Genomic DNA, 24,722 nt, shown 5'->3' with positions numbered 1-24,722 from the left:
TTTAATATTCTGAAATAAGCACAATTTACTCTAGGTTATCTCATTCTCAGTTAAAAAAACTCATTCATACCCATACCTTCTCTTAGGATTTGTCCCCTAAGACATTAAATACATATTTATTTAGTTTTTTACTTTCTGCCAGGCAAAGTAGGCATTACTTTTTGACACCTAATCTTAATTGAAATGATTTTATAATGTTTTGATATACAATTATATGTCCTGTTGCCTTAATAGTTTTGAACTAATAAATTATAATTATAGATTCCCAGATAATGAATCACAGTTGAATATCTAGAATGAACCCTATTTGATCATAGTTTATTCAACTTTTGAAATATGGTTGGATCCTACCTGTTAATATTTTATTTTAAATTTTTCATTCTACATTCATGACTTCTTTGTCCTTCCTCCTTCTTCCCCCAAGAGGTAAGATTTTTTTAAAACTTTTTTCCTTTTTTACATTTTTTAACTAAGAAATAATAATTGTACATATTAATGGAGTAGATAGTGATACTTCAATACATATAATGTATAGTGATCAGATCAGGGTAATTGGCCTATCAATCATCTCGAACATTTATCATTTCTTTTTGTTAGAAATATTCAATATCCTCATTCTAGATATTTGAAACTATACATAGTAGCTAACTATAGTCATCTTACAGTGTTATAGAACACTACAACGTATTCCTCCTATCTAGCTGTAATTTTGTATTCTTTAACAAATCTCTCTGTGTAACCTACCACTTCTCCCTACCCTCCTCAGACTCTAGTATCCTCTGTTCTACCTTTTTCCTCTAGATCAACCTGTTTTAGCTTCTACATATGAGTGAAAACATACAGTGTTTAACTTTCTGTTCCTGGCTTATTTCGCTTAGCATAATGTCTTCCAGTTCCATCATGTTGCCACAATGACAGGACTTCTTTTTTTTTTTTTTTAAATTTATTTTTTATTATTATTATACTCGAAGTTTTAGGGTATATGTGCATAACCTGCAGGTTTGTTACATATGTATATTTGTGCCATGTTGGTGTGCTGCACCCATCAACTCGTCAGCACCCATCAACTCGTCATTTACATCAGGTATAACTCCCAATGCCATCCCTCCCCCCTCCCCCCTCCCCATGATAGGCCCCGGTGTGTGATGTTCCCCTTCCCGAGTCCAAGTGATCTCATTGTTCAGTTCCCACCTATGAGTGAGAACATGCGGTGTTTGGTTTTCTGTTCTTGTGATAGTTTGCTAAGAATGATGGTTTCCAGCTGCATCCATGTCCCTACAAAGGACACAAACTCATCCTTTTTTATGGCTGCATAGTATTCCATGGTGTATATGTGCCACATTTTCTTAATCCAGTCTGTCACTGATGGACATTTGGGTTGATTCCAAGTCTTTGCTATTGTGAATAGTGCCGCAATAAACATACAAGTGCATGTGTCTTTATAGCAGTATGATTTATAATCCTTTGGGTATATACCCAGTAATGGGATGGCTGGGTCATATGGTACATCTAGTTCTAGATCCTTGAGGAATCGCCATACTGTTTCCCATAATGGTTGAACTAGTTTACAATCCCACCAACAGTGTAAAAGTGTTCCTATTTCTCCACATCCTCTCCAGCACCTGTTGTTTCCTGACTTTTGAATGATCGCCATTCTAACTGGTGTGAGATGGTATCTCATTGTGGTTTTGATTTGCATTTCTCTGATGGCCAGTGATGATGAGCATTTTTTCATGTGTCTGTTGGCTGTATGAATGTCTTCTTTTGAGAAATGTCTGTTCATACCCTTTGCCCACTTTTTGATGGGGTTGTTTTTTTCTTGTAAATTTGTTTGAGTTCTTTGTAGGTTCTGGATATTAGCCCTTTGTCAGATGGGTAGATTGCAAAAATTTTCTCCCATTCTGTAGGTTGCCTGTTCACTCTGATGGTAGTTTCTTTTGCCATGTAGAAGCTCTTTAGTTTAATGAGATCCCATTTGTCAATTTTGGCTTTTGCTGCCGTTGCTTTTGGTGTTTTAGACATGAAGTCTTTGCCCATGCCTATGTCCTGAATGGTACTACCTAGGTTTTCCGCTAGGGTTTTTATGGTATTAGGTCTAACATTTAAGTCTCTAATCCATCTTGAATTAATTTTCGTATAAGGAGTAAGGAAAGGATCCAGTTTCAGCTTTCTACTTATGGCTAGCCAATTTTCCCAGCACCATTTATTAAATAGGGAATCCTTTCCCCATTTCTTGTTTCTCTCAGGTTTGTCAAAGATCAGATGGCTGTAGATGTGTGGTATTATTTCTGAGGACTCTGTTCTGTTCCATTGGTCTATATCTCTGTTTTGGTACCAGTACCATGCTGTTTTGGTTACTGTAGCCTTGTAGTATAGTTTGAAGTCAGGTAGCGTGATGCCTCCAGCTTTGTTCTTTTGATTTAGGATTGTCTTGGAGATGCGGGCTCTTTTTCTGGTTCCATATGAACTTTAAAGCAGTTTTTTCCAATTCTGTGAAGAAACTCATTGGTAGCTTGATGGGGATGGCATTGAATCTATAAATTACCTTGGGCAGTATGGCCATTTTCACGATATTGATTCTTCCTATCCATGAGCATGGTATGTTCTTCCATTTGTTTGTGTCCTCTTTTATTTCATTGAGCAGTGGTTTGTAGTTCTCCTTGAAGAGGTCCTTTACATCCCTTGTAAGTTGGATTCGTAGGTATTTTATTCTCTTTGAAGCAATTGTGAATGGAAGTTCATTCCTGATTTGGCTCTCTGTTTGTCTGTTACTGGTGTATAAGAATGCTTGTCATTTTTGCACATTAATTTTGTATCCTGAGACTTTGCTGAAGTTGCTTATCAGCTTAAGGTGATTTTGGGCTGAGACAATGGGGTTTTCTAAATATACAATCATGTCATCTGCAAACAGGGACAATTTGACTTCTTCTTTTCCTAACTGAATCCCCTTGATTTCTTTCTCTTGCCTGATTGCCCTAGCCAGAACTTCCAACACTATGTTGAATAGGAGTGGTGAGAGAGGGCATCCCGACTTTATTCTTTTTTATGGCTGAATAGTATTTCAGCATGTATATATACGACATTTTTCAAATTCATTCATCTCTTGTTAGAAACCTAGTTGGTTCCATATCTTGGAATACTCCATATCTTCGAACCAACTTTAAAATATTTTAATATTCTAAATTTAGTTTAGAATATTTTAATATTCTAAAATAAGCACAGTTTACCCTATCCATATCTTGGATGTTATGATGTGTACTGCAATAAACCTGGAGGTGCGGGTGTCTCTTTAATATACTGATTTTCTTTCCTTTGGATACATGTCCAGTAGTGGTATGTAATAGTTCTAGTTGTAGTTTTTTGAAGAACCTCCACACTGTTCTCCATAGTGGCTGTACTAGCTTACATTTCCACCAAAAACGTTTCCCCTTTATTCTGCATCCTCACCAGCACTTTCTACTTTTTGTCTTTTTGATAATAAATATCCTAAATGGTGAGAGATGATACTTCATTGTGTTTTGATTTGTATTTCTCTGATGATCACTGATGTTGAGCACGCTGTCATATATTATTGGTTATTTGTATGTCTTCTTCTGAGAAATGTCTGTTGAGATCATTTGCCATTTTTGTTAAATATTTACAAAATGGTGTGTTTTTGTGTTTACACAAAAAGTATTTACAAAATGGTATAATTGTTTGGCGTGGTTTTTTTTACTGTTGAGATTTTCTTAGTTCCTTATATATTCTGGATGTTAATCCCCTGTCAGATTTGTTTGCAAATATTTTCTCCCCTTCTGTAGGTTGTCTTTTCACTCTGTTGATTGTCCTTTGCTTTGCAGAAGCTTTTTATTTTTATATGATAGCATTTGTTTACTTTTGCTTTTGTTGCCTGTGCTGTTGTGGCCTTTTTCATAAAATCTTCTCCAGACCCATGTCTTGAAGCATCTTTCCTGTTTTCTGTTGTTTTATTGTTTTGATCCATTTTTAGTTTAGAGGGGAGTGTGTGGTTTCATATTCCTGCAAATGAATGTCAACTTTTCCCAGCACTATTTATTAAAGAGTCTGCTTTTTCAGAGCATTTTTTCATTAATCTTTATTCAGTAATTTTTGTATTCAATACAGTCTGTCAAAATGGATGTAGACTTGTTAAGAATAAGAGAGATTCATTATCCATTATCCTTTTTTTTTCTCCTAGATTTTCTATCTTGAGGTCACTATTTTCCAATCAACTTATGGAAGGGGGACAGGTAGAGTGAAATTCAAATACATCTCAGAAATATGATTAAATCTATTGATAAAAAACTATTTTTGAATGTCTTATTACACTAACAAATTCTTTCCAACTAAAATTCCATTTTTTTTCCTGTTAAACCAGGAAAAAAAAAATATCATAGTGTATAGTGCTGGTATCAAAATGACTCTGAATGTAGACTTAACTTTAAATTCTGAATACAACATCTTATAGCCTGTGTGACTTTGGGTTTAACCATGGTAAATCAGTGTAGTCTTCTACAAATTAAATATACTAATTTACACTACACAGATGTAATAATAATTATATTATAAATCACGTGTGACATGCCAAGCACTATTGAAAACATTAGATAAATGTTAGTTCATCCTTCCCTCAAAATAAAAGGTTATTTTTTCTTTTACTGAGTGGCCTCTTTTTAAAAAAGAATAAACTACTATTTCTTATATAGAATCCCCCAAACAAGAAAGAGAACACCTTAAGCAAAGGATATAATGAAGCTTAAAACAGTTAACAGTTGGCTAAATACATTGAAAAAAAAATGTGCGAATGATTCTAAGGATTTTCCTGATCTACAAAGAAACTGTTTCTTTCATGTGGCCAGCTAAGTGGTACCACTTTCATCAAGAAAAAGCCCTAAGAGTTTAACAAAATGCATAGAGAAATACTGATAAACAGAGAGAGGAACTAATAAAATAACCTCCAGAAAATAAAAATAACTATAAACATGAAGAGCAAGCAGATTGGAATTTTCATAATCTTGCCTGAGTATTCCAAAAAATTAAATAACTAGATGGCTTAATTTGAATATGATTTTGCTATGAAATTATATGCCTTACCAAACTATATGTATTATATACGTATACATATATATCACTCCAAAGAGTCGGGCGAAATCAAGTATCCTAGGCTTCATTAATAAGCTAAGTGAATTTTTTTTTTTTTTTGAGACAGAGTTTCGGTCTTGTTGCCCAGGCTGAAGTGCAATGGTGCGATCTTGGCTCACCACAACCTCTGCCTCCAGGGTAAAAGCGATTCTCCTGCCTCAGCCTCCTGAGTAGCTGGGATTAAAGGCATGCACCGCCACAACCAGCTTTTTGTATTTTTAGTAGAGACGGGGTTTCTCCATGTTGGTCAGGCTGGTCTCAAACTCGCGACCTCAGGTGATCGGCCTGCCTCAACCTCCCAAAGTGGTGGGATTACAGGAGTGAGCCTCCATGCCCGGCCAGTTAAGTGATCTTTTAAGAGTACACAGAACTGCAATTTCACTGTATAATAAAATGGTTAAGAATATACATTATTATATACTGCCAATTAAAATATTACTTTCTCAAATACAAAATTACTTTTCAGTTTTTACTGATTTAGTTTTTAAATAATCACCTATAAGGAAATTAATGTCATAAGTAAACCACTATGTTCAGGGAATTTATTCTGAAAACTCAATTATTCTTTCAATCTCATTTGAAATTTTGGCTATTCTGCTTTCTGCAAGATATAGTTCTTATACAAATCCTATTCCCTACCCATTCTTAAATAATTTAACTCAGGAAATTACATTTTCATGTTTATATTATCCTCTATTATCTTTTTGATGAAGAAAAATACGGTCAATAAGTTGTTTTGCATCTTGTTTCAGAATTCTCTGTGAATTCTAAATAGAAGGTTATCTTAACCAGAAAGTTCTTGTTAACCTTGAAGAAGGTGTCATGGTGGCTTTCTGAAAGTAATAATAACAGTGCTAACAATAACAAAAAAAATTAAATCTGACCTCAAATTAGATTTACAAACGAGAACATTAGGAAATGTGTCACGTCATATGTTACAGTCAAATTAAGAAATGTGTCATGCTATGTGTTATACTGAACCTATCTTATTCACCATCCTAGCTGTATTATCAGCTGCACTTTAGTCACTTTTTAAAAACATAGAAGCCCAGTATCTAATCTCAAAGAATCTGATTATATAAGTTAGTTTTTTTTTTCCAGCCAACCTCCAAAGAGGATGCCAAGGTATGGCCATGTTTGGAAATCACCAGCATATGCCTTCTACATCCATTATGCAATAATAGAATGGGAACTGTGAAGGCAAGGTTGTATACCCAAAGATTAGCGATATTGACTGTGTAAAATGTACTATGGCAGTAAGGTTGACATAATACATTTTGCAACAATAAAAAATTAGAAATGGTACAAATATTCCTATTTCTTTAAACGTCATATAACACAAAGCAATCAGCTAAGTTTTTAAGTGCCTTCCATAAATGCACGAAAAAAGTCCTAATGCACCACAGTGAAAAGAAAAATTAGCAACATGACATTTTTTCTGTTTCCTAATTGGTTTATTATACAACGCTTATATCTATTTCCACAAAAACATACTCTATAAGCAAAACAATTATTTTGAAAGACATTTGTTGAAGTATAAAGAATAACATGAAAAATACCTTTTCCCAGGAAAATAGTCCAACATTTCATACTACAAACCCAGGAGGATAAACACAGATTATCTTAGAGAACCTTTTTGAGAACTACCTACAAATAATCAAATGAGATAAAGCCAAACAGTTTTAATCTATGTTGAATTGTGGAACTGTCTTTATGTTTTTGTTGTCAGTGTTAGCACAGGGGGAAAAAAAAAAACTTTGTTAAAATATAAAATTGTTTAAAATACGCTATTCCTTCCTCCAGTCTGAACAACTTGCTTGAAAAAATGGAACTCATACTTGCTTCTATATTTCCACAGCATTAAGAAACAAGCATTACTAAGAATAAGGTAATTTGTTGCCATAATTAAGAACATACAATGGGCCCAACTAATCAGCATGATGTAGTCAAATAGAAAGACTACCATAAATTTCAGGAGTTAAAAAAGTTATATCTACCACCTACTACCTGCATGGCTTTGGCAAGTTCCTGTTACTGTCGTCTGTTTAATCTTCTGAAAATTAGGATAATAATATCATGCTACAAGATAGGTTAAAGATTTTGTATACAAATTACTTAACTTAGTACCTAGCACATAGAAGGAAATTAAATAAGAGTAATAATTAGAATCATCATAATCTGACATCTTTCTATTTCTGAAACAAAATTCTCCAAATTTTTTCACCTAAGTTTTTTGACATATAAAACTTGATATATCATAATCTTCAACAATATGAAAAAATAAAAATACATTCTCATTATGTCAGCCAGAAAATAGCTCAACCTTAAATTCTTCATCCAAGTACAGACATTGTGTGGAAGCTCCTTGAAGAACCTTTTGCAAAAGTTCAAAATTCCACTTCATGGATTTTTAACAATAACAACAACAATCTATACTTTTTGTGGGACTTTTTCCCCAGAAGAAAAACAAACAAAACTTTCATCAACTTCCATAAAAATAAGCGCAGTGTCTTATCACCATAGCCAAAACAAATACATATTGACAGGCCCAACCTAGCAATGAGATAAAGTCACTGCCAGCCTAGATTCAGTACTTCATTCAACTCATTGGACTAATTTCAAACAATGATTAATGAGCCTCCTAAAAGCTAAGACAATCCCATATTCATCAGGAGTTATCACTTCAAATTATTATTTCAAAACAAAAAAGATTAAATTATTAGTATGGAATGATTAATCACAGAATGACATTCATTACTTAGATTTAAAAACCATGCTTAACTTTATTACCAGGAATTTCCTTTGAAACAACCGTAATAGTAAAAAGATTAAAGTGCTTATTAATAGTCATAGTTTCCTTTACATGATTCTACTTGAAATCATTTACCAAAGCAGATTATGTGCCTTTACAAGGTTTAAGAGAAAAAGTATACTTCTTACATCTATTAAATGTGTTATTCTTTTATTTTTACTTATAAAAATGTTTCCTAATTGCTTCAAATTGGTATAATACTTTATAGCCTCAATAAAAGGTGCTCATAAGTACTGATAAGTATATTTTAAATATCAACTAGGTTTTATATATAGTTTGATACATAGAAAAACAATGTTTTCACTACAAGGGTCTACTGGATACCTAAATTTAGTATTTCAATAAATACATTCACTTAAATATTCAGAAATTGATAAGACTACATTGCATAACTAAAACTGGTGAGTCATATAAATGCATTCTGTTTTTGGTTCTTTGGGAAAACATGCTTATGTAGTTGTTTCCCAGATACATCTGGGTTTCCATTTCGTCTCAAAATCTTATTTCTTTAGCTCTACTATCTCTATTCCTTTCTCCAGTTCTATCGGATTCCTATACTTCGTAGGTATATGTGAAATGTTTAATATAAAATATATTTTTGCTTATCCCTTAAAATCTAAAATGTTTACATTCCTACTATGTATAAAAATTTACATAATTTGACAGTATTCCATATCTACCCATTATCAAAATTAATATGTAGCAAACACAATAAACTGATAATAGTGTTCACAAAGTGAAACAACATAAAAAGTCGTCAAAAAGGACATCCAAATCTAGCTTTTTGTACTCCTCTGTATCTACCACTACTTCTGCTCAGTACTTGTTCTCATGGCTCTATTACTATAATACTACTATGCTGAAATTAGAAAGAATTCCATTCATATTCTATCACTTATCTCTAAAATGACATATACACATGCTATCAATTAATGTATTTGAGAATATCTATACGGAAAATTTCTGATATTTCCTACTTTGTACAATCCTAACAGATACATACCTATGTCATATGCCAGGAAATCGGCAGAAAAACATTTTGCACCGTTACTCAAGGAAGTGTCATTATGGGTATTTCCTCCAAAAATAAGCATAGCTCCATTGATAAGAACAGCTGAATGAAGGTATCTGGCAAACCCACTTTCTTTCAAAATAGTCCTACAGAATAAAATTTAAAAATGTATTACAAAGGATAAAATGACCTCCCTGATTTTATATATGTTATATAAAGGGTGTACTTTGCATATAGAGTTTTCCCTGGAATTGTGGTGGGAAAAACATATTTTTTAACAATTTATAAATGACCTCTAAACTTCAATATTTCAAAAAAAATATTTTGAGGCTCATAGCATCTTAAAATGCTTTGAGGAGACACAATATCAAAAAGAATTTTTAATACTTATAATAATTTATGTTATAAATTATTTTTTCAGTTACAAAGATAGGAAACAAGCCATCTTAAAACTAGAGGCTCAAAACATAATTTTAAAATACCAAATAAGTAAAATGTTAAATGTAGTAAATTTAGTCTAAACTGTATTTGGTTAAAACTGTATAACTCATACGGACCCCATGATAAAATGTTAAGTTTTTATTTAAGTATAACATGCATAAAACTGCACATATCAGAAGTCTAAAACTCAATGATTTTTCACAACATGAACACAACTAAGTAATGAGCACTCACCTAAGAAACTATAAGAATATTACCACTATTCTAACAGCATAAATTCATTTGTTGTTTTTGTACCTTACCTAAGTGGAGTCTATAGATTGTACTCATTTATGAATAGGTACATTTGCTCAAGATATATATATTTGAGATATATATTTTGTGTGTAATCAAAAATTACAATTGCAATGCATCTTGTGAAACATTAAAATTAATATAAATGTTTTTTTAATTAAAGTATAATTCTGAGAGAAAGTATTATAAATATATGCTCACAATTTATAACTGATCTGAATGAATGGATATGTAGTAAAGGTGCATGGCAATATAAATAAATACTAAATAACTACTCTAATACCCTGATACAAACAATTAGAAGTTAGAATTATTATATACATAAACATAGCTAATATGTAAAGTATAGCTAGTATAGTATATGCAATAGCTCTAAAACCATGATTATAATACCAATTAATTCCTAAAGAATAGGAAGCTCAACCAGGTGTGGTGTTGTCTCACGCCTGTAACCCCAGCACTTTGAGAGGCCAAGGCAGGTGGATCACGAGGTCAGGAGATCCAGACCATCCTGGCTAACACAGTGAAACCCTGTCTCTACTAAAAATACAAAAAATAGGCCGGGCGCGGTGGCTCAGGCCTGTAATCCCAGCACTTTGGGAGGCCAAGACGGGCGGATCACGAGGTCAGGAGATCGAGACCATCCTGGCAAACACGGTGAAACCCCGTCTCTACTAAAAATACAAAAAACTAGCCGGGCGAGGTGGCGGGCGCCTGTAGTCCCAGCTACTCCGGAGGCTGAGGCAGGAGAATGGCGTAAACCCGGGAGGCGGAGCTTGCAGTGAGCTGAGATCCGGCCACTGCACTCCAGCCTGGGCGACAGAGCGAGACTCCGTCTCAAAAAAAAAAAAAAAAAAATACAAAAAATTACCCGAGCATGGTGACACACGCCTATAGTCCCAGTTACTCGGGAGGCTGAGGCAGGAGAATCGCTTGAACCCAGGAGGCAGAGGTTGCAGTGAGCCAATATCGCACCACTGCACTCCAGCCTGGGCAACAGAGTGAGACTCTGTCTCAAAAAAAAAAAAAAAGAAGGAAAAAGAATATGAAGCTCACTTACAGAATGGTAACATGAGGAGTTCCACAAACACTCCCACTAGGAAAAGAATTATAATTGGTAAAAATTATAAAAAGCAACCATTAACCTTCTCAGAAAATATTACTAAGAGCAACACCAAATAAAGAAACATTTACTCAAAAAGAACAGCAATAGTCAATGGCAATAGATACATTACTTACCCCAACCCCCTCACCCCTGCCTCACACACACACAATCAGTTCAGCATGATAGAAATTCTACCACAGGCAAGTAAAGCCAAGAACATAAGGTCCCTTCATCCCTCAACTCCCACTCCAGGCCAGGGATATCTCACTAGGAGTGGCAGGATACCAGCACTTCTCATTCCCTCTAGCTCTGGGTTACAGAAGCTCTGTTCTGGGAAGATCATGAGAGGTCTGGGTGCTCTTCCTCTGCCCAGCTGCCACTCATACGGTGGTAGCTATACACCAATTCCTGCAGATTAACAACATTGGACCCAAAAGTCTTCATGCCACCTCACTCATAAGGCAGAGTGTTGCATGCCAAAAGACCCAAGTTGAGAAGACTCCAGAGACTACTATCTCCATCTAGTGCTCTGTGCATAAAGTAGTGGTGTCACTCTAAGAGGAACAGGCCACTAAGCCCACCAACCTACAACTCCAAAGCAGTAGCTCAGAACTTTTCCCCAGGAGGAGAGGTAGGCTAAGAAAAAATACAGCCCCGGCCGAGCATGGTGCTCACGCCTGCGATCCCAGCACTTTGGGAGGCAGAGGTGGACGAATCACGAGGTCAGGAGTTCTAGACCAGGGTGGCCAACGTGGTGAAATCCCGTCTCTACTAAAAATACAAAAAATTAGCTGGGCGTGGTAGTGCGCACCTGTAGTCCCAGCTAGTCAGGAGGCTGAGGCAGAAGAATCGCTTGAACCCGGGAGGCGGAGGTTCCAGCGAGCTGAGATCGCACCACTGCACTCTAGCTCAGGTGACGGAGTGAGACTCCATCACAAAAATAAAATAAAATAATCTCTGGTGTCTAATTTTTCTTTACAAAACGAACAAGAAAAACTATAATCTAGTGAACAGTAAATTAATAATATGGATCAAAGAACAAAATATTCTCTACTAGAGCAATATTTAAGCTAAGATAATTTAAATACAATAATGAAGCAGGTAGAACTTATTCCAAGTATGGTAGGCTGGTTCAACATTCAAAGTCAATTGATTCAATCCATCATGTTGATAAGCTAACAAAGAAAATCATATGATCATATCAATAGATGGAGAAAAAGCATTGACAAAATTCAACATTCAGTCATGATAAAAACTCAGCAAACTAGAAATAGAGGGAAAATACCTCAGCTTGATAAACATCTATAAAAACATCATATTTAATGGTGAGAAACAATGTTTTCCTTCCAAGAAAAGGAATAAAGTATGGATGTTTCATCTCACCATTTCTATTCAACATTTTTGTTGAAGTCCCTGCTACTGCGATAAGACAAGAGAAGGAAATAAAAGTTATACAGATTGGGAAGGAAGAAATAAAACTGTCTTTTTTCACAAATGATATGACTGTCTACAAAGTAAATCCCAAAGAATCAACAACAACAACAACAAAAAGCCCTCTAGAACTAATAAGCTAGTATAGCAAGGTTGCAGGACACAAGGGTAACATACAATTGATTTTTTTATACACCAGCAGTGAACAAGTAGAAAAAACACAATACCATTTACATTAGAAACCAAAAGAAGACAAATACTGAGGTATAAACCTAACAAAATATGTACAAGACTGGTATGAGGAAAGCTACAAACAATAAAAGAAACCAAAAATCTAAATAAAGAGATAGAACATGAACACAGATAGGAAAACTAATACTGGCAATATGCCAGTTCTTCCCAACTTGATATACAGATTCAGTGTAATACAAATCAAAACCAGTAAGATTTTTAGTAATAAATTTACTAAATTTATATGTAAATGCAAAAGACCTAAAATAGCCAGCACAATATTGAAGAAGAACAAAGTCAAAGATTGACACTACCTGGCTTTGGGACTTACTATAAAGCTACAGTAATCAAGTCAGTCCCTGGGACTGGCAAAACAATAGACAAATAAATCAACGAAACAGAATAGAGAGCTCAGAAATAGACACATACAAATATAGTCAACTGATCTTTGACAAAATAGAAAAAACAATTCAACAATGAAAAGATTGTCTATTGGACAAATATTGCTGGAACAACAGGGCATCACAGTAGCAATAATAGAAATAATCATCTAGATACAGACCTTACATCTTTTACAAAAATTAACTCAAAATAGATCACAGACCTAAATGTAAAATGCAAAATTATTTAATATAAAACTCCCAGAAGATAACATAGGAGCAAATCTAGGTGACCTTGGGTTTGGTGATGACATTTTAGATACAGCAACAAAAGCATAAATGATGCAAAAAAAAAAGTCATAATTTGGACTCTATTAAAATTGAAAACCTCTCCTCAGTGAAAGGCATTGTTATGAGAATGAAACAACAAGCCACAACTTGGGAGAACATATTTGTAACATAAAGCTGATAAAGGACGGGTATCCAAAATATGCAAGGATCCCTTAAAAGTCAACAACAAGCTCAATTTTTAAAAAGGCAAAAGATATGAACAGACACCTTTCCAAAGAAGACATATAGATGTCAAATAAGCATGTTAAAAGATGTCCCACATTACATGTCACAGGGAAATGTAGATTAAAATAACAATGGGATACCACTACACACATAATAGACTAGCTAAAATCTAAAATGCTGACAAAAGATGGCAAGGATCTAGAACAACAGGATCTCATTCATTGCTGCTGGGAATGAAAAATGATACAGCCAGCCACTTTGCCAGTTTCTCACAAAACTCAACATAACTTTATCTTACCATCCAGGAATTGCACTCCAAGGTATTTACCTGAATGAGCTGAAAACATGTACACACAAAAACCTGCACACAGATGTTTATAGCAGCTTTATTCATAATTGTCAAAATTTGGAGGCAATCAAGATGTTCTTCAATAGGTAAGTGGATAAACAAAAGATGGTTTCCATACAATGGAACATAATTCAGCAATAAAAGGCATAGGCTATTATGTCATGAAGAGACATAAAGGAACTTTACATGCTTATTGCTAAGTGAAAGAAGCCAAAATTAAAAGCCTATGTAGTACATGATTCCAGCTTTATGACATTCTAGAAAAGGAAAAACTGTGGAGACAGTAAAAATATCAGTGGTTGCCAAGAGTTTGGAGGGAGGAAGAGACAAGCAAGAAGAGCACAGGTTATTTTTAGGAAAATTAAAATATTCTGTATGAAATGATCATGGTAGGTACATGTCACTATACATTTGTGAAAATCCATAGAATATACAGCACAAAAGTGAACCCTAACATAAACTATGGACTTTAGTTAATGAGTAATTTATCAACACTGACTCATTGATTGTAACAAATGTACCATATTCACGCAAGACACTTATAACAGAGGACCTGGGGATGGGGCGATAAGAGAGTATTTGGAAACATTCTGTACTTTCTGCTCATTTATCCATTTAACTAAAACTGTTCTAAAACATAAAGTCTATTGTTAAAAAAAAAAAAGGTGGGGATTAAAATTACATCTGCTTTACCAGATATGGTATATTAAATGGAAAAAGTAAATCTTATTCCTCATACTTCATATACAAAAATATTTTGTAATGTATGAATCGTAAAATGGAAACCAAGTTTCTCACTGGCAGAAGAGATTTACAAATGGGAAAGAGGGGAAGGCAAAAATGATCCCTGTAATGATGTATGGCATCATTATGCAATTTAGACAGACAGCATTCAAGCACAGACACATATGTAGAGCTACAGATATATGATCAGATCGATAAATGGATAAATGGATATAGAGGGGTGTGTGTGTGTGTGTGTGTGTGTGTGTGTGTGTGTGTGTGTGTATTTTCTGGCTATATCTGCTGAAACGGTCTGGGGAAAAATTACATCAAAACAGCAATAAGCATGTCTAGTTCTCTAATCTTAGTTTTTAAATAACATTCTCCACTAAAAGAAACCTAGGTTCCTTGGGGGAAATGACTTATTCCAGCACTGGGGCAGGGAAAGTACAAGATGTGAATCAAATTTTTGTGCAGAAAGTAAAGGAGTGCACAGAGAATGATGGGGACATATCTAAAGAATACAGACGCCTGACTGAAAGGAGCTCACTGGGCAAATCTGGGACAATATAAGCAAAAAGAATAGAGAATAGCAATTGATTATAAAACATTAAATAAAATAAAAATACATGAATTCATACTGATATAAATGAATATACAGGCTGGGGAGACTAAGAAGGAATAATGAAATACAACCACGTAGTAAACATCATAGTAATAACTCTTTCTAGTGAGAATCATCAATGGGTATTAAAACTATTATGTAAAGGTTTAATAAGAAATAAAATATTTACATAATCTGAAAGTATCTCCCAATAAGGCAGTTATTAATTTAAAAGGAAAAATAGTATCTTTACCATTGAGAAAACTAAAATATACCACTTTTACCAAGATATAAAACTTAATCTTTACAGAAATATTCACAGCAGCCTCATTTTTAATAGTCAAAAGTGAAAACAACCCAAACGTCTATTAATTGACAAATAGATTTTTAAAATATGGTATATTGAGATAATGGAATATTATTCAGACATAACAAAAACAATGAAGCACTAATACATGGTATAATATGGATGAACTCTGGGAAAAAATCACAATAAGTGAAAGAAGCCACACACAAAAGGCCATGTTTGTACAATTCCATATATACAAAATATCCAGATTGGCCAAATCCATAGAGAAAGAGAAATTAAATTAGTGGTTGCCAGAAGATGGAGATAGGGAGAATAGACACGTATGGAGTTTCTTTTGAGGCTGATGGAAATATTCTGGAAGTAGTGGTAATAGTTGCACAATATTATGAATATACTGAAAACCACTAAATTGTACTGTTTTAAATGATCAAAATTAACAAGTTTATGTTATGACTTTTATCTCAATAAAAAATGTTTTTTCACAAAAAATTTAACTTCACCAGCCATGGGAGAAGAATATGACATTTTGGTATTCCTAACAAAAATACAAAATGTGTGTCTAATCATGTAGAAACATCAGATAAACCCAAACCAGGCACACACTTCAAATGAAAGAACACGACTATTCCAAATTAAAAGAGACTAAAAAGACATGACAACTAAATGTCTGCATGCTCGTGGATATAATCCTGGATCAGGAAAAGATACCCAAACTCAGTAAGGAAAAAAGTATCAAAATCTGAGAAGGAGAGTATAAAAAGTGAAAACCACAGGCCAATCACATTAGTGAACATTCATGAAAATTTATTAAGAAATCAAATCTGGCTCATACCAGTAATCCCAGCAATTCAGGAGGCCAAGGTGGGCGGATGGCTTGACCTCAGGAGTTCGAGACCAGCCAGGGCAACATGGCAAAACCCAGTCCTAATAAATACAAAAATCAGTCAGCCCTGTTGGCACCCATCTGGGGTCCCAGAGACTCAGGAGCCTAAAGTGAGAGTATCGCTTGAACCTGGGACGCAGAGGTTGCAGTGAGCCTAGATCACACCACTGCTCTCAAGCATAGGCAACAGAGCGAGATCCTGTCTCAAAAAAAAAAAGAAAAGAAAAAGAAAAAAATCGAATCCAGCAACTTTAGTAAGTTATAATTTGTAAAAAATATTGGTACAATTAAAAAATTAAATAAGTGTTAGATTATAATAGTCTATCCATGTTATTTTCTAAATTTGATCCTATGTAAGAGAATATCTTTGTTTTTTAGTAAATACATTTTAAAATATTTATACTTAAGAGGGCATCATGTAAGCAACTCTGTTCAAAAACAATACATAGCTATATAGATATAAATAAATGTAGTATTAAAAATAATTAAAAGGGAACACAACTATAGATATTGCAGATATTAAAAGGTCCAGATAGAATATATGAACATCTTCATAACAATTTAACTGAAGATATCAGTTTCATGGATAAATTCCTTTAAATATATCTTACCAAAACAGACTCAACAACAAATAGAACATCTGAATATTCTTATGACTACTATATTGAATTCAGTAGTTAAAATTCTATACACTGAAGAAAAGGTCAGACCTAGTTGGCCCAAAGTTTATTATTTTAAAATAGGAAAAAAAATTCCAATCATATATACATTTATATATGTTTTAAATGTTCCAGAGTATTAAAAAGAATACTCCCTAACTCATTTTAAAAGCCCAAAGTAACACTACCAAAGAGCTGACATGAATAACTCGAAAAAACCATGTGCAAATCTCACATATTAACATCAATGTGAAAATCCTTATAAAAATACTAGCAAACTAAAAACACACACAATACATTATAACTAAGTTTGATTTAACCCAAGTTGAGTTAATAATAAAGTAAATTAAAATAATATTCCACATTAAATTATTTAGTAGAAAAATCAAGTAAGTCATTCCTAAAACAGCCTTTGGCAAAATCCAGCATCCATTCATAATATAAACCCTTATTAAACCAGGAAAAAAGAGACCTTTCTTTATAATGATATCTAAAACACCCACAATGAACATCATTCTTAGTGAAGAAACACTGAAAGCATTTTTTAAAAGCTCAGGAATAAAACAGATGCCTGTTATCACACTTCTATTCAACAATGAGCTGAAAGTTATAGCAGAAATAAGACAAGAAAAATATAAAGCTGTAAGACCCAGAAAGGAAGAAACAAAACTGTCATTATTTGTATATAATCTGATCAACTATTGTTAAAAAAAATAAAAATGAATAAATAAATCTACACATAAATTACAAAAATTCAGCAAACTGTTAGACATACGAGTAATATAAAAATCAATCGCCTCACGCCTGTAATCCCAGCACTTTGGGAGGTCGAGGTGGGTGGATCACGAGGTCAGGAGATCGAGGCCATCCTGGCTAACACTGTGAAACCCCGTCTCTACTAAAAAATACAAAACAAAATTAGCCGGGCGTGGTGGTGGGCGCCTGTAGTCCCAGCTCCTCGGGAGGCTGAGGCAGGAGAATGGCGTGAACCCGGGAGGCGGAGCTTGCAGTGAGCCGAGATCGCGCCACTGCACTCCAGCCTGGGCGACAGAGCGAGACTTCGTCTCAAAAAACAAAACAAAACAAAAAAACAAAAAATTCAATTGCCTTTCAGTCTATCAAATCATAAACAGAAAAAGAAACTAAAAGATATTGTACTGGTTGAATGAATACTGTCCTCCCAAAATTGTTCACCTGGAACCTTGGAATGTCACCTTAGTTTGAAAATAGGGTCTTTGCAGATAGTTAAGTTAAAATAAGATCACATAGATCTAATACTAAACCAGTATGGGTCCTAAATCCAGTGACTGTTGTCCTTTTGAGAAGGCCACATTCAGACACATACAAACACACAAGAAGTAGTCCATATGCAGTCCAAGACTTTTAGACTGGAGTAATGCAGCTACAACTGAAGTATGCCCAGGAATGCCTGGGGCTGCCAAATGCTGGAAAAGGCTGGAAGGATTCTTCCCTGCAGGCTTTCAAGAGGGCATGGCCCTGTTGACACCTGGATTTCAGACTTTTAGCCACCAGAACTGTGGGAAGAGAAATTTCTGTCGTTTTGAGCCTCCAAGTCTATGATAGTTTATTATAGTAGCAGTTGGAAATGAATACAGATTTCACTTTAAAAAGCATACAAAATATTAATCACCTGGAAGTAATTCCAACCAAAATAACTATTAGTATTGCAGACCACTAATGGAATGGTCTTTTCAATAAATAGTTCTAGGAGCACATTAAAAAAAAAAAAAAAAGGTCCTTATCCAATTGGGTTAAAGACTAAAGACTAAATGTGTGGAAGGCAATATTGAAAACACGAAGGTAAGTAAGTATTATTTAAGCAAGACACAAAGCAAAATCCATAAAATATTGACAACTTCTGCTATATTAAAATTAATAAGTTTTGTTTATCAAATATCACACAAAGAGTAGAAAGATGATCCACAATCTGGGAGATAAAATGTTTGCAAAATGTAAAACTAACAAAAAGTTATTATCAAAAAAGTGTACACAAACAACTACATATGACAAAATGGGTGAAAATTTCAAAGGGTAGCTGTTTGGCCAATAAACATGAAAAGACGTTATACCTCATTAGCAATTAAGGAAACACAAAAACCAAAATAGGAAACCATTTTATATTCACCATATTGGCAAAAAATATTCAAAAATGAAAAAACATCAAATCTTAACGAGATTGTTGAGAAGAAATGGGAACTCTCATTCACCACTGGTAGAAGTGCAAATTAGTAAGATGAGGTTGGAGTATAGTTGGGTAAAGTAGAGCATGACCAAGCATTTATACTATTAAGTAAATAGCTTAGACAAACTTGTCGTGAAACAATAGAAGACAAAATAAGAACATTTTTGCTACAATTGCTCGTAATAGTGAAAACTGAGGACAGTTCCAGTATGCATCCACAGTGGGGCAGAAAATATAAAAAGGATCTGTGTTCGCACATTAAGGTCTCTTACATGGGAAAATTCTGCCAAGGGTCCTACTACACTTCCCTAACTCATTCATTCTTCCTTCCTCCTAAATGATCATTTCATACTTCTCTTTTCAAACCTCAAGCTTCCACTATCTTCTCACCCTCAACTGATGACTCTACTTCCTACTTCACTGAGAAAATAAAAAGAATCAAAATTTTCAACAGTTCTCCCCACCTCTACTTATTTACCTGTATTTGTATTCAAATAACCTGACTTCAAATCTGTTCCTATGAATAAAGTGCCCATGCTCTTCCTAGGTAAGGTTTACCACTCTGTTTGTTCACTAGATCCCATTGCTACTTGTTTTCTTAAGTACACCCCTCTAGCAAATTATTCCCTTTATTTTTTGCATTATTTCTTACATCTTCTTGATCTTTCCTGTCAAGCTACAAACATAATTATTTCTCCAAACTTTAAAAAAAAACTCTTGTCCCACATCCCTTACCACTTGTTAGTTACCCTGTTTCTTTCCTTTCCTTATAACTCCTCAAAAAAGATGTTAGTACGTTTCTTTAATTCCTCTTCTCGTATCTTTATTTGACACATGCCAGTCAAGACTTCACTTCACCACCCGCTGAAACTTCTCTTGTCAAGTTCAGCAAAAAGCACTGGTTTGCCAGATTCCATGACCATTACTCAATCCTCATATTAGTTTACCAATCAGCAGCTTCTGACAAATTCTCTCTCCTTTGAAATATGCTCTTGGCTTCTAGAATACCATATTCTCCCAGTTTTCCTCCTAACTCATTAACTGCTCATTCTCAGTCTCCTTTTCTGGTTGTTTCTCCTCATCTCTTTGACCAGAAAATTAGAGTGTCCAGATCCTGAAATTCCTACATTCAGCCACCTATTTAACATATCCACAAACTGTATATAATATGTATCTCAAATTAAACATGTCTAAAACCAAGTTTCCATTCTTCCTGACACCAAACCTACTTCTCCCACAAAATTCATCATCCCAACTAATGCCAACTCCCTGCTTTCAGGTCTTCAAGCCAAATGCCTGCTTCATCTTTCATTGTTCTCTTTCTCTCTCTCTCTCTCTCATCCACTCTATATCCAGTCCCCTAGTTTTTTCAATTCCTGTTGCTTCTACCTTGAAAATATAATCAGAATCCAACCAATTCTCACTACCTTCACACTGGCCTCTATGGTTCCAGATACCGTCATCTCTTTCTTAGATCATTAAAATAGCCTCCTAAATGGTCTTCCTGCTTCTGCTCTTGCATCATAATTATAACACTGCTCCTGTAAAAATCTAAGTCAGAGCATGTCACATATGTCAGATATGTCACATATCTGTTCAAAACCCTCAAAGTCTACCCATACCAAAATAAAAGCTCTATAATGTTTTCTAAGGCCCTACATGATTGGGTTTCCAATTATTTCTCTAAGGGAAGATAATTTCCATCCTACTCCAAGACACTCAACTACACTAGCCCCTTTGCTGTTCCAAATGACAAGGATGTTCCCATCTCAAGTCTTTTGCACTAGCTGGACCTCCTCCTAAAACACCTGTCCCCCAGCTATTTGCATGGCTCACTGCCTAACCACCTTCAGGTTTTATTAAGATGCTTTATGAGGTCTTCTCTGGCCACTCGTTTTAAATGCAACAATCTGAAACTCCCTATCCTCCTTTCATGCTTTCTTTTTTCTTCATAGCCCATATTATCATTTAAAATACATTTTACTTATTTCCATATTTATTGCCTGCCTCTCTCCATTAAAATATATCTTCAGAGCATAAAGTTTACTTTTTAAAGATCTCTGAAGAAAGCATACAATGATAAACAATATATGCAAAATTTAAAAACAGAAAAACTAAATGAAAGGTTTGCAGCCAAATACATATATGGAGGGTAAAAACGTGCAATGAAAAGCAAGGAAATAACACAATATTAAGAATAATGGAGGGGGATAATATAAGGGGTACAATCATAAAGGAACACATGGGGGCTTCTAGTGTATTGTAATGTCCTCTTTCTTAGCATAGGTAGGCAGGGAATTCATTTTATTATGGTTTTGAAACTATATATACATACTATCATACAGTCTTTTGTCCATATGTAATATTTCCCAATTTATAAAAGAGAACTAGTAAAAAATAAGTACTACAAATTTTTTAATCACTGTGAAAAGCAAAGCTACAGAGATAAGTACTTATTTAAATTATCCCTGCACTCTAGCCTGGGAAACAAGAGCAAAACTTCATCTCAAAAAAAGAAATACAATTGAAGTCGTTTTTCCCTCACTGGAAAAAAAAATTTAAAAAAACACAAGTCGATAATTACAGCTGAAAGTTATAAATGGTAAAGTTTAATATATTCTTTATGTGTTAAAACTTACTGTGCTTTTTCACAGGCACAACAATTGAGGAAAGGACCTAAACAATAGGCCAAGAAAATCTGAGGTCTCCACTATCAGAGAAATGTCTTCACATAGTAAAATAATGAAGATGTAGGCTCCTATTATCAGTTGTACAAACATATGTAAAGAAAGTTATGAGATGCCTCATTTAACAAAGCTATAAAATCAAGATCACAATGACCCCAATACTCAAAATCATTACACCAAAGTTAAAGTCCTTGAGCAAAGATAATATTAATCAGCAAAACATACCAAAAACATAAAAGGAATCATTTTTGAGCATCAGGAATTCCTATAAGTTCAAGATGTTTATTTCTTACTTACTAAATGTAAAGAAACCAGATGCAACTACTCCTAAAGGAGTGGGACAGCAGAAATGTCTGAACTTTTATGTCTCCATCCTTTTCTAACACTGAAAATAAAAATGTATTTTGCTAACTTTACATAATAAATTGACCGTCTTTTCATATGTCAAATTATCATAATCTTTTAGCATATAATAAGTCAAATCAAACAGATTTACAGTTTTTAAATAAATTTTATGAAGTATAATATATATGCCAAAAGTATAAAAATCTTAAGTTCAATGAATTATCACAAAGTGAACACATAACCACTCCTGAAGCTTTGCTGCTACTCGTTCAAATCACTACACAATCATAGGCAATCCCTATCATAACTTCTAAGCCCATAATTCTGTATTTCCTGGTGCTGAACTTTATATCAACAGAATATACTATATTTAATTTTATGTCTGGTTTACTTTATTTTTTGTTCCTGCATTGATTTGCTTAGGATTATGGCCTCCAACTGCATCTACGTTGCTGCAAAAGAGAAGATTTCTCTCTTCTTTATGACTGCATAATGTTCCATGGTATGTATGTACCACATTTTCTTAATCTAATCTACCACTGATGGGCACCTGGATTGATTCCATGTCTTTGCTACTGTGAATAGCACAATAATGAACAAACAAGTACATATGTCTCTTTGGTAGAATGATTTCTTTTCCTTTGGGCATATACCCAGTAATGGGATTGCTGGGTCAAATGGTAGTTCAGTTTTAAGTTCTTTAAGATATCTCCAGACTATTTTCCATAGTGGCTGAAATAATTTACATTCCCACCAACCAGTGTCTAAGCATTCCCTTTTCTCTGCAGTCTCAACAGAAACTGCTGGCTTTTTATTTTTTATTTTTTATTTTTTTTGACCTTTTAAAAATAGCCATTCTGACTGGTGTGATATCTCATTTGCATTTCTCTGATTAGTGATGTTGACCATTTTTTCATGTTTGTTGGGCACTTATATGTCTTCTTTTGAGAAGTGTCTGTTCATGTCCTTTGCCCATTTTTTAACGGGGTTATTTGTCTTTTGCCTGTGGACTTAAGTTCTCTATAGATTCCGGATATTAGGCCTCTGTCATACGCACAGTTTGAGAATATCTTCTCCCATTTTGTAGGTTGTCTGTTTACTCTGCTAATGGTTTCTTTTGCTGTGAAGAGCTCTTTAGTTTGATTAGGTCCTACTTGTCAATTTTTGTTTCTGTTGCAATTGCTTTTGGGGACTTAGCCAAAAATTATTTATCAAGGTCAATGTCAAAAAGAGTTATTTCCTTGATTGTCTTTCAGGATTTGTATCGTTTGAGGTCTTACATTTCAATCTTTGATCCATTTTGAGTTGATTTTGTATATATTGAAATGTAGGGGTCTGGCTTCAACCTTTGGCATATGGCTAGCCAGTTATCCAGCATCATTTATTGAATAGGGAGTCCTTTCCTCATTGCTTGTTTTTGTCAGCCTTGTCAAAGATCAGATGGTTGTAAGTGTGTGGCTTTATGTTCAAGTTTTCTATTCGGTTCCACTGGTTTACATGTCCATTTTTCTATCAGTACCATGCTGTTTTGGTTACTGTAGCTTTATAGTACAGTTTGAAGTCAGGTAGTGTGATGCCTCCAGGTTTGTTCTTTTTGCTTAGGATTGCTTTGGTTACTCAGGCTCTTTTTTAGTTATATATGAATTTTAGGATAGTTTTCTTTTTCTAATTCTGGGAAGAATGACATTGGTAGTTTGATAGGAATAGCACTAATTCTGTACATTGCTTTGGCCAGTATGAACATTTTTACAATATTGATTTTTCCGATCCATGAGCATGGAATGTTTATGTTCTTACTGATTTTTTAGACTTATAAATACAGTTCAGTCTATCATTTTTCTTTTATTAATAATACTACTCAAATTTCATTTTAAAAATCTTTCTTTATTCATGAATATGAAGATATTTGCCTGTGTTATATTCTAGAATATTATTGTACTTCCACATTTAGATCTAAAATTGATCTGAAACAGATCTTTGTTTATGATGATGTGAGGTAGGGCTCAATATTCATTTTTTGCAATTGTACACCCAACTGGCCCAGAACAATTTATTAAGAAAAATTGCTCTCTGTAGTTCCACCTTTGCCACAGATCAAGTGTCCATACATGTATAGGTCTGTCTGTGGAATTCCTATTTGCTGCATTAGTCTATTTCCCTATCTTTGCAACAACACTTAATTATTGTACCTTCATAAGTGATGAGATCTGATAGAGAAGTCCTCCAGCTTTGTTCTTCTAAAATTTGGATAGAAAAGTCCTCCAGCTTTGTTCTTCTAAAGTTTTTCTTTTGGAAATTGACATGCAGACTCTAAAATTTATACAAAAATGACCCTTCACATTTTTGTGTAAATTTTAGAATCACCATGTCAATTTCCAAAAGAAAAACACCTGCTAAAATTTTGTTTGGGATCACATTAAATCTACAGATCAATTTGGGCACAATAGACATCTGCATAACATTGAGTTTTTCAAACAATTGTCATAATTTGGTCTGAGATATATTTAAATTTTATTTAATTTCTCACAATAAGATTTTATAGTTTTCTGTGTAAAGATCTTGCATATAAGTCATTAGATTTATTCCTTAGGTTATTAA

General features: G+C 34.2%; 1 protein-coding gene across 3 annotated transcripts in view; it reads right to left on the bottom strand.

Moving 5' to 3' along the window:
• ATRNL1 (attractin like 1) overlaps positions 1–24,722 on the bottom strand; it is an 809,729-nt gene that overhangs the window by 656,188 nt on the left and 128,819 nt on the right. For all 3 annotated transcript variants that reach the window (XM_038008819.2, XM_073019389.1, XM_007964178.3), the window contains exon 10: positions 8,955–9,109. In XM_038008819.2, the coding sequence (XP_037864747.1) occupies positions 8,955–9,109 (155 nt within the window). The remainder of the gene's footprint in view (positions 1–8,954; positions 9,110–24,722) is intronic.

The sequence above is a fragment of the Chlorocebus sabaeus genome, chromosome 9, assembly GCF_047675955.1.
Source record: "Chlorocebus sabaeus isolate Y175 chromosome 9, mChlSab1.0.hap1, whole genome shotgun sequence".
NCBI lineage: Eukaryota > Metazoa > Chordata > Mammalia > Primates > Cercopithecidae > Chlorocebus > Chlorocebus sabaeus.
This window is presented reverse-complemented; position numbering and strand designations above follow the sequence as displayed.